The 12393-nt window shown below is 36.4% G+C and overlaps 1 protein-coding gene across 1 annotated transcript; it reads right to left on the bottom strand.

Moving 5' to 3' along the window:
• Window positions 1-395: 395 nt before the first annotated feature.
• On the bottom strand, window positions 396-1337 carry LOC122223598 (olfactory receptor 9K2-like). The gene has a single exon (XM_042944583.1). It carries the CDS (start codon window positions 1335-1337, stop codon window positions 396-398), a length of 942 nt encoding a protein of 313 aa, XP_042800517.1.
• Window positions 1338-12393: the final 11056 nt, after the last annotated feature.

Below are 12393 nucleotides of genomic sequence, written 5' to 3'. Positions count from 1 at the left end.
CTTCCTCTACTCATAAATAAGAGATAATATATTCTAAGATTAACATCCTACCAAACCAATTTTCTGTCTATCATCTAAGTAGTTCCAAAGGAAAATAATAACAAAATTAAATCCCCCTTTCCCTACTATCTCCACCATCATAAAGTTATACTTACAAAGATTGGAGACTATAATGTTGATCGGATGACTGGAAATGCTACTGATGCTGAAGATATAACACTGCTCTCAAGGAAGAGTGAATGATAGGTTGCTACTACTCCTTCAATGAAAACTATTCATTCATCTGTAGGTGGTCAACTTAAAGGATCCTTAAGTGACTCATACTTGACCCCATGTTAAAATCAAATCAGGACAAAACTATCAATGAACCCATTATGAGTCACAAAAAAAGTGAATTAGTATAAAGCTTTTTTCTTCCACAGGATTTTTCCCAAAGCTTGTTTGACATCCTTGTTTCTTAGAGAATAGATCAGAGGGTTTAACATGGGTGTGACCAATATATAAAATACTGAAGCCACTTTACGCAGTTCAGTATTGCTTGGAGGTGTGAGATACACAAATGAGACAGTCCCATAGAGCAAACTTACTACTCCCAAATGGGAGCTGCAGGTGGAGAAGGCTTTCCTTCTCCCTTCACTGGAAGGGATTTTCAAGACTGTGGTCCCAATGTACATGTAAGATACTACAATAACAACTATGGTAGGCAAAATAATGAAGGCAGCCAAACTAAGAGACACCATCTTATTGACAGAGAGATTGGAGCAGGAGATCTTCTCAATTTGGTAAGAATCACAGTAGAAGTGATCAATGACTCGGGAAGCACAGAAAGACGCTGAGAATGTTGTGCTGACTTGGAGGATGGAACTGAGCCATCCACAGAGATAGGAACCAGCCACCAGCTGAGTGCAAAGTCGTCTTGACATGTGCACACTGTAAAGAAGAGGGTTGCAAATGGCGATGAAACGGTCATAAGCCATGGCTGCCAGAACAAACCCTTCTGTTACAATGAAGAAGGCAAAAAAGAAGAGCTGGGCAGCACACCCCACAAAGGAGACAGTCTTTTTCTCAGACAGGAAGTTGACCATGGCTTTCGGGGCAATAACAGTGGAGTAGGAGAGGTCAATGAAGGAGAGATTGCCTAGAAAGAAATACATTGGTGTGTTCAGCTGGGAGTCAGTCACAATGATTGTCATCATACTAATGTTCCCAAAAAGAACCATGCCATAGACCAGCAGGAATAGGAGGAAGAAGAGAATGTGGAGCTCTGGATGAACCCTGAAGCCTACAAGAATGAAGTCAGTTACATCTGAGTGGTTGCCTGCTCCCTTGTCACCCATGGCAAGAACCTGATAAGAGGTACAAGACAAGATTAAACATTGAACTTCCTATTTATTTCCTGGTATCATAAAACACCCTTTCTGTGGACAAATTTGAAATTTGTTATCCTTCTTGCCATCCAACTGTGGTAGGTATGATTTGCTGTGCCTTTTGATAGAAGGTGAATCTAAAGTATAATTGTGACTGTCCATCAGTACACAACATGTAAATTATCCAACTCATAGTTTTCTAATGTGACTCTCCAAATCCAGCGTTCTTCCCATTATAGCACATGTGACATTTATGCATAAAACATTATTTCTTTAAACCTGTTTAACTCTTCACTTGATTGTCATGGTAATTTGAATATGTCTGAAGGTTTTAGAGTTGCATAAGTATTTGTCTTCATCTTTAATTAGTAATTTTAAACTCATTTTATCCTTGTAATGCTTCCAATATACAATAGAAAAATCTAATTTCAAAGTGATTTAAAACTTCATGAATAAACATTAGATCTAAATAGAGGTTACTATTTAAGTAGTTTGTGAGAGTTTAGGTCACCTAGAGATTTAGTCAGTATCCAAAATAAAAATCTTGGAAAACAGAATGCATCATCACCTTCTTGAAGTGGACAAAGCTCAGACACACTACCAGGAGAAGAAATCCATAGATTCTACATATCTGTGCACAAATCTGTCAAGAAGCCAATTTGATTTTAAACATCTGTGCAAATGAGAAAAAAAGGGGGGCACTTCAAAACAATGTATTGATTAAATTTTTGAAAAGTAATTTTATGATGTCTCCATTTAGAGTGAGATCCATAAATATATTAGAATTTTTAAAACAATTATTTTAAACCTGTTACACAGTTAGAAATAGTCTGATTTTTTTTTGTCCTATAACATTGGAAACTCTCTGTTTTCTCCAATAAAGTGACGCAGCTATTTCTGTTATTCAGATTTTAAAATCAATTGTGACTTAAACCACCCAACAGAGGGGACAGCTCACGTGGCTTATCAAAAGCGCCAAATGATCTAAAGTATTCATTTTCAACTTGGCACGTGTGGGCAGAGTCACCATGCTCTGCTCTCAGTCTCCATCAGCATGTGACTGTCTGTCTTCAATCCTCTGCCCTTGTCCCTCAGCTCCTACTGCTCTCAGCCCATCTTTCTTCTCTCGACCAGATACCAACCTTCTCAAAATATTAGTAACTTAGTGCACACGAGGAAAAAACTAGCAACATCTCAATAATGAAATCCTTCAGCCTCTTCTTTACCCCAGCACTCCCAGGACAAACCAAAATCCACTGAAATAATCTTAATTAAGCAAAGCACTAAGTGCCAATGTTAACTTGTATAAGGACATCTGCAATTAAGTATTGTTGTAACACTAGGCTTAAAGGAATAAACATTTAACAGTGGAATTTCAGGCATCAGACATCAAATTTAAGTGAGTAAAGGAACAGAAAAAAGACTAGAGATTTTAGAGAAAGTAAGAAGGCCTTGTCAAAGCTACCAAATTCACATCATACAACTGGATATCTGGCAGTATTAGCAGAAACTTTTCTTTGTTTTATTTATAGTTCTCATTGTTATTAACCAAGTTATATATGCCTGAAACTATATCAGGCAGTATGCAGTGACAAGAGATCATTGTTTTGAGATTGCTCTCATTTTTCAAGAGTAATGTGTATTCATCCAGTTGTTCGTTAAGTCACTGAACACTATGGGCCCCTATGGTACGCCAGCCAAAGTACAGGAATACACAAGTATCATAAAGGAGTTTCTTCCCGGAGTACAAGTGCATTGCATTTTTTTCTTTGCTTACCTTTTTATTATGAAATAATAAGTATGTTGTGATTTGCCCCTCAGGAAAAAAGGGTATGGTTTTTTGAGGTGCATACTAACGTTTTTTATAATTTGTAACAAAGAAATCTTACCAGTTATAAAATAATTTTTGTACATGAAGGCACATAGACATATCCATAAATGACTAATTATTTGGCTGAAATAAACATAAATTTATCTCATCTCCTACCTGAATATTCCTTTCTTTACTTCTCTTGAGCAATACTCTAATGGTAGATGCAAGAATACAAAAGCTATTGTGTTTAATTCCAGAAATGCAAAAAAGTGTATAAAACTATATAAAGGAAATTAAGGACAATGACAAAGTAAAACATTTTTTGGAGTTAACATTTCATACAAGATATAAAATAATTACATAGTTTTATTCTGTTTTAGGCTCTGCTCATAAGTTAATATTATCCTTTTCTTCGATTAAGATTGTCTTTTTTATCTTCTTTATCAGTGTTTCTGCCTGAAAATCCCCTGTAATTTTGTACCTTTGTAGAGACAAGAGGATGGAAGAGGTGGTCCAGTGAAGACTTTTCCAACCCTGTGAATGTTTCTTTATCAAAACCGAAAATAAAATGCAACTGAGCCTCTAGAGCCACCCTTGAGTCTCTAGAGCCACCCTGCATGAGATGCCTCTCCTGCACAGGGGGTATGTCACAGGCTTAGAACAAGGGCGATGACAGCAAATGGGAATTTAAGTAGGGCAAAGCAAAATCACCAGTGAATAGTGCAGTCCCTGATGGCCTGGGGAACACACCAGGAAGAGTCCTGGTGCCCTTAGTTAGCTCTACTGAAACCATTTCAGGTAGTTACAGCATGCATTGCTTGGGAAAGAGTCCCTCAGAAAGAAGTAAGAATAAGTCAATTACAGGACGATAACAATGGCAGGCTCCACATCCATCCCATAGGGCCACACAAGAAGAGACAAAGAGAATGGATTACGGGTTATATTTACTCTTATTACTCACCTTGAATTAACTCTGGTCTCTTTCCATATATTCTTGTTAGAAAAACTTGTTTTAAGGTTGAGATATATATTTTACATGACTTCCATCCCTCGGTGTAATTTCTGCTTTCTACAGTCTCACTGAATTTATCTACTGATGCTTTTATGTGACAGCTCATAGTCTTGAATTGTCTGGGTTCATTGTCCCTATTTTCCCATCGGATCTTACCCTCTGCTAAATGATTTCTTTTTGCATATTATCCCACAAAATACATTACAATGCTACTAGTGTATTCATAATTAATATTAAGAATCAATAAATAAGTCTATTTGAATATAAATTACAACTACTATCTCAAGGCCTTGTCATCTCCCGTGGACTAAAGTTGTGGTTCCAGTTTGAGGGTCCAAATATCAGAATGTGTCTATTTTACTGACATACAAGAAAGAAGCAATAAACTTGAAGAAAATAAACACATGAAACTGTAGTCATTCTTAGTATAACTTATACTGAATTTCAGTTATTACAGACTTCAGAATATAATACACAAGATAAAATGCTTAAATAAATTTTTTATTAGCATACACATTGCAAAAATAACATATAGAGAGCAACCATAAAACTTTAGTGTCATATAACCACAGGTTGCAACTGAGGTCATCAACTAGGCAACTCTGTTGATCCTGGCCATGCAGTCTGTACTGTTGGCTGGTTGAGGTGGGCCTTAGCTGGGATGACTCAAGCAGTTTGTCTCTTCTCCATGTGTGTCCTCCCCTCCAGCAGGCAACCCTGGGCATGTCTTATGATGGTTGAGAGAGAAAAGTGAAAGCATAAATGTACTAGCACTTTTCAGTGTAATAATCTCATTGGTCAGAGTGAGCGATATGGCTGAATCAAGGCATGGGGCAGAGCAGCCTCACCTAAGTGGGAGAACACGCAATTGTATAGCATGGAGCATGGGCAAAGGAAGGGGGCAAGAATTGGGATCATTTCAATGTAGGGCTATGTCCTGAAATGGAGTCCAGTTGGTTCCTTTTGAAAGCCCTTACCACGGGTCCCTGGTACACACACCCCATTTTAATGGGTAGAACTTCTCCCAATTTCAGCTCATATTCTCTAAATGGTCTGCCACACATTCCAGTGAATATCTGCTGGCCATTTTGATTTTTTTCTCTGCTCTTGTGTATTAGAAATCCCATTCTTCATTTGCTTTGTCCCACACAGCAGCCAATTACATTCAGTTCTTGAGACTGTTGGTGGTTTGTTGTCACCTTCTTGTACTTAGAGATTCACTCTCATGCGTTGTCATATAAATTTGTTGTAAAATTGTCCATGAGGTTTGGTTTTGTTTTCTAGATATTCTGTCTGTTTCTGTGTGGATATTTAAGAAGATCCAATAACTACCATCATCTTCCCAGAAGTTCAGGTGGAAACCTGTTAAACATGATGTCTTCTCTGGTATGAGAACTGGACTATGGTAAGCATTTTGGCCCCCATAACCTTTGCTTTCTAGTGCCATATCCATTGTTACAAAGAAAAAGGGAATTTGTATAGGAAATTAAGATTATTAATTAGCTGATTTTTTAAAACTTTTTCACATCTTTACCTTTTAAACATTTCCCATTTTCTGGATTAATAACTTAAATATGACACTTGAAACCATAAAATCCTAGAAGAGATCACAGGTATTAATTTCCCTGACATTAGCCATAGCAACATCCTTCTAGATATGTCTCCTGAAGTAAGGGAAACAAAAACAAAAGTAAACTATTGGGACTACATCAAAATGAAAAGTTTCTGCACAGCAAAGGAAGCAACCAACAAAACTAAAGGATGTTTTCACTTGTATATGGATCTTGAGAAACTTAACAGAAGACCATGAGAGAAGGGAAGGGGAGAAAAATAGTTACAAACAGAGAGGGAGGGAGCGAGGCAAACCGTAAGAGACTCTTAAATACAGAGAACAAACCGAGGGTGGATGGGGGGGTGGGGGAGAGGGGCAAATGGGTGGTGGACATTGAGGAGGGCACTTGTTGGGATGAGCACTTGGTGTTGTATGTAAGCGAGGAACCATGGGAATCTACTCCAAAAGCCAAGAGCACAATTTACGCACTGTATGTTAACCAATTTGACAATAATTTATATTAAAAATATATATAATCCACTGAATGGGAGAAGATATTTGCAGATGACATATCAGACAAAGGGTTAGTATCCAAAATATATAAACTCAACACACACACACACACACACACACACATTCAATTTAAAAATGTACAGAAGACATGAACAGACATTTCTCCAAAGAAAACATACAAAGTTTCAACAACACACACACACACAAAAAGATTCCCAACATCATTCATCATCAGGTAAACGCAAATCAAAACCACAAAAAAGATATTACCTTACACTTGTCACAATGGCTAAAATGAAAAATTCGAAAATTAACAAGTGCTGGCAAAGATGTGGAGAAAAATTAATTCTCATGTACTGTTGGTGGGAATGCAAACTGGTGCAGCCCCTGTGGAAGACACTATGAAGGTTGCTCAAAAAATTAAAAATACAACTACCCTATGATCCAGTAATTGCACTACTGGTTATTTACCCAAAGAATACAAGAACAAGAGTTCAAAGGAATGCACCTCTTTGTTTATAGCACCATTATTTACAATAGTCAAGATATGGAAGCAGCCCATGTCCATTGATAGATGAATGGACAAGGAGGAAGTGGTATTTATATATAAGAGAATATTATTCAGCCATAAAAAATAATGAAATCTTGCCACTTGCAACAACACAGACAGATCTAGACAGTATAATACTAAGAGAAATAAGTCAAAGAAAGACAAATACCATATAACTTCACTCATATGTGAAATTTGAGAAAGAAAACAAATGAGCAAAGGAGAAAAAAAGACAAACCAAAAAGCAGACTCTTAACTATAGAGAACAGGTGGTTACCAGAGGGGTGGTGGGTGGAAGGATGGGTGAAATAGGTGGCTGGAATTAAGAGTACAGTTATCTTGATGAGAACTGAGTAATATACGGAATTGTTGAATTACTATATTATACAGCTGAAACTAATATACGCTGTATGTTAACTACACTATAATCAAAATTTTAAAAATAAATGGTTTTCCCATTTTCACTTGCCAATAATTAAAGGTCAGTACCATATTATGTACACACTGTCTACATAGCACAATTGTATTGGAGTGAGCTTTTTCTTCAGAGAAGCATCAAATAAAAGAGACTTGATTCATCAGACAAAGGGGGCTTGATTTCTTTAGAGAGTGTTGAAACACTTTTTTTTTAGGAACCCCTTATATCTATTGGACACCCTAGTGTCACTTATTTGCAAATATTCTATAGTGTTTAATTATCAAATACAAAAGATAATGAATAAAGACCAACATAAAGAGTCCCATTGTTTTGATCCACTCAAATCATACACTGTCATTGGAGTATAGGCAGACCTATTTGTCTTTGGGGAAGTAGTCATTTGACCTAGAGTTGTCTACTGGTTGTCTCTATGGAAATCTTCCAGTTGGCTCTTTCCTGGTCCTTCATTGTTTCCTATTTTCTTCAGTGAACACTTGGTCTTGGCAGAAGAGTCTTTACTCGCCCCTATTATAATTATCACTATAAAAGAAATAAATGAAAAATAACATTACTTGTATAAGTCAGCTATTGCTATAGTAATGCTACATAATAAATTCAGTCAGAAATTCAGCCCCAAATCCAGTAGTTTAAAACAGTAAGTATTTGTTCTCATGCTTAGGTTCTCGGGTTGACTGCTATTGTCTCATCTAAAATAGGCTTGTCTGAACATCTCTAATTTAGGCTCCATGTTCTCAGGTGGAAGCTCCTGTCTGGGATTGGGTTCAAGCGAATTCCATGTTGCATTCTGGGGCCTGGGCTGAAGGAGGAGTAGCAGTTACTTGAGATATAGTCTTCTCAGAGAATCACAATTGCCAAGAGAATATGCCCAACCCTCATGTTTATGACATGTCTGCTAACATTGTTTTTTTCTAATGTTTATTTATTTTTGAGAGGGGGGAGGGGCAGAGAGAGAGGGAGACAGAGGATCTGATGTGAGCTCCGTGCTGAGAGCTGCTGAGAGCCGAGAGCCCAATGTGGGACTCAAACTCAAGAACCCTGAGATCATGACCTGAGCCAAAGTCAGATGCTTAACCAACTGAGCCACCCAGGCGCCCCTAACATCTCATTCTTCAGACAAGTTATATGGCCAAGGAGAAAGTCTGTTCGTTCAGCCCACTATAAGGAATGGCAGAGGTGTATATATATATATACATATATATATGTATATATATATATATATATATATATATATATACATATATATAATTTTACTAAAAGGAAATGAAGAAGTGGGTGAATATTTTCTTTTAGCTGAAAATATGAAATTACTTGACTGAGAATTTACCAAATTTCTTTCAAAATGCACTAGGACCCTGCAGAAGCCAATGCTATGACAAGACAAATCATGACATTATTTGTCTATATCTGTATCAATTAATCCAATAGCTAACATGTGCGCTCTTATTTTACTTACATTGCAGGAGACTTTCCCACCTTGGAGGCTTCCAGAACAAATCATATTTAGTTCAATCACAGAATTATAACTATAGTGCTGTTAATCACTGCAGATTTTTCTCTTTTTTATTTATTGTAACCATTTAAACTGAAATATAATTTACATACATTATTTAGTTGCAGGTGTACAATGTTATGAGTATAGACTACAAAATGATCATCACAATAACTCTAGTTAACATCCATTACCATACAGAGTTACAAAATTTTTTCTCTTGAGATGAGAAATGTCAACATCTCTCTCTTAGTAACCTTCAAATATACAATGCAATATTATTAACTGTAGTCACCATGCTGTACATTATATCCCCAGGACTTATTTATTTTAGAACTAGAAGTCTGTAGCTTTTGGCCATTTTCACCCATTTTGCCAACTCCTCGCAACCACCAATCTTTTCTCTGTATCTTTGAGCTCTCTTTTTTTTTTTTTAAGATACCACATATAAGTGATATTATATGGTATTTATCTTTCTCTGACTTCTTTCACTTAGCATAATGCCCTCAAGGTCCATCCATGTTGTCACAAATGACAAGATTTCTTTTTTTGTTTGTGGCTGAATAATAATCCATCATTATGACATTTTTCTTTACCCATACATCCATTGAAAGACACGTAGGTTGTTTCCATATCTTGGCTATAGGAAATAATGCTTCAGTGAATGTGGTGTTGCATATATTTTTTCAAGTGAGTGTTTTTTGTATTATTCCCATAAATACCTAGAAGTGTAATTGCTAGAACATGTGCTAATTTTATTTTTTAATTTTTTGAGGACCCTCCATACTGTTTTCTACATTGCCTGCACCAATTTGCATTCCCACCAACAGTATACGAGGATTCCCTTTTCTCCACATCTTCACCAACACTTGTTACTTCTTGCCTTTCTGATAATAGACATTCTCACAGGTATGAGGTGATATCTCATTGTGGTGTTGATTTGCATTTCTCTGATGATTAGTAACGTTGTGCAACTTTTCATGCACCTGTTGGCCATCTGTACATCTTCTTTGAAAAATATGTATTCAAATCTTCTGCCCATTTTTTTAATTGGATTGGTTTCTTCTGCTGTTGAGTTGTAAGAGTTTGTTACAGATTTTGGATACTAACACCTCCTCAGATATATGATCTGCAAATGTTTGTTCCTATTCAGTGAATTGCCTTTTCATTTTGTTAATGGTTTCTTTTGTTCTGCAGGAGCTTTTTAGTTTGGTATAGTCCTACTTGTTTATTTTTGCTTTTGATGTCTTTGATTTTGGTGTCAAATCCAAAAAAAACCAACACAAAGATCAATCTGAAGGAGCTTACTGTATATTTTCTTCTAAGAGCATTAGGGAGGGTTTCAGGTCTTATGTTCAAGTCTTTAATCCATTTTGAGTTAGATTTTTCTGCATGATGTAAGATAGTGGTACAATTTCAGTCTTTTGCATGTGGCTGTCCAGTTTTCCCAACACCATTTATTGAAAGGACTGTTCTTTCCCCCATTGTATATTCTTGGATCCACTGTCATACTTTAGTGGGTCTTTTCTTGAGGATGGAATAAAAAATGCTGAGAACTAAGAGAAGCAACATTTAATAGAATTTGGCCTTCAGAGAGTAAGACTATCCTTTAAAAAAATGAATGGAAATATGTAACTTTCTTCCTTGAATATCATATAGCCTGTGTAGGCAACTTCATCAATGGCAGAACTGTTTTATCCGTAGGAAATTTAGGTTTAGTTGCCATCAGTGACTCTTCAATGTTCAGTGAAAAGCAGTAGGTACCTGAAATCTACCATACCTATGGAGGTCCTTAGTTAAATTGATAATGAAAAAAAAAAAAACTAAGATAACTGCCTTTCTGCTACTTAGGCATATTGGAAAAGAAGTTTAATTTAGCTAGGAAAATAAAACAGGTATGACTGGACTTATTCTGGCCAAGGTATAAGGTGACTTTGCCCATTCCTAGTTATTTCCAACCAATTTCCCATGTTCAGAACAATATAATGGGGATGAAAACCAGTACAGATACCCCTTGTGGTTTGAAAGTTTTCGTTAAGCCAATTTGCTTTTTATGAAGAACCTACATTAGTATGTGTTTTCACTATACTATGCAAAATATATCCAAAAGGAATTTTCCCTTTTATGAAAAAAAAGGTGAAAAATGAAAACAGTATCCAGTGTTTGTTTGGCAGCAAACCATTATAGAGGCACAGCGAAGCTCCTTCCCAGGGAACTGCACTTAGCATCTCAACATCAAGCCACCATTGCTTTGAACTTGTCTGTGAACATCTGTGCTTCATCTCAATTTATTTTGTGCATCTGTTAACCAGATGTGTCATAAGGTATCAGAGAAACATGAGAGGTTATTTTTTGAGTATGGGAAATGCTAAAAAAAATCCATATTAATAATGGTACTGCTTCTTTGATTTCTGCCATTTCAATTTAGGAAAGGTTTCATGGCAATGCTCTACGTTTGGACAGAAGGGGAAATCCACAACTAAAAAATACTTTGTTTTATTAGCCATTGTTCTGGAAGTTTCATCCAATCACAGTACCTGATTCTTTACTTTAGATTTATTTGAAGTGGACAGCTCCCGCCAGATGGCAGCAAACTGCAGCTGCATCCAGGGTTTGCTTCTGGAGCCAGAACTCTCCAGAAATATTGTATATTTTTGTCTAGGTCAATTCCGTATATTTTTGTCTAAGTAATACCATTCTTCTTAGTTTTTTAATCTATTTGATCATGTTTTATAAACTCTTTTTCTTAGTAATTTTAATGTGTTTACAGGAAACAAAGTTTAATAAGTCAAAAAGAGACTCTAAGGCCTTGGAAAGACTCACTGAAGATATGGTCTTTGCTATGGAGACATTCACTAGCTATTGCCAGAAACAAAAATAAAATTGATACATTTTAAAGGCCAATAGAAAAGATGAAAAAGCATAGAGGAATATATGATTCTCATAAATGTGACTTGACTTATAAGAATTAAAATAATTGGGGAGCCTGGGTGGCTCAGTCAGTTGAGTGTCCGACTTCGGCTCAGGTCATGATCTCGCGGTCCGTGAGTTCGAGCCCCGCGTCGGGCTCTGTGCTGACAGCTCAGAGCCTGGAGCCTGTTTCGGATTCTGTGTCTCCCTCTCTCTCTGACCCTCCCCCCGTTCATGCTGTCTCTCCCTGTCTCAAAAATGAATAAACGTTAAAAAAAATATATATATATATAAAAAAAAAAAGTATTCCTAATGAAGAATTCAGTCGGACTGGTTAAACTTTTTAGATATACTTCACAAATAATGCAGATCTGCCCTCTAAGTGTGCTTTGGGGTCATGGGAGAGTAGGAAAATGTCTAGAAATAAGAGCTTGTTTGTTCTTTTTTAGTTGATTGTTGGTTTACCATCTTTGAAAATTGCCTCCTTTGGTGGAAGATAGTTCCCACACCCATTATCATCCACCTAAGATTTAATTTGGAGTGAAATTCCATCCCACTGATGTTCTCATTTTTTTTTAATGGTTACTCCATTTCTTAATCTACCCAAAAATTGTATTTGTCTTTATTCTATCAGGAAAAAGACTTCAGATCCTGACAAAAGCATCACTCTTTTACATTTTAAACTTTATATTCTTATTTCTTCTATTAGTTTTGTCCCTGTGATGATATACACTCTTATTGACACATT

This window comes from Panthera leo, chromosome B4, assembly GCF_018350215.1.
Source record: "Panthera leo isolate Ple1 chromosome B4, P.leo_Ple1_pat1.1, whole genome shotgun sequence".
Classification (NCBI taxonomy): Eukaryota; Metazoa; Chordata; class Mammalia; order Carnivora; family Felidae; genus Panthera; species Panthera leo.
The sequence above is the reverse complement of the archived record's forward strand: the minus strand, read 5'-3'. Positions and strand labels throughout refer to the sequence as shown.

Excerpts from the sequence above, each read along its gene's own strand:
- LOC122223598 (XM_042944583.1), bottom strand. The coding sequence starts at position 1,337 with ATGGGTGACAAGGGAGCAGGCAACCACTCAGATGTAACTGACTTCATT.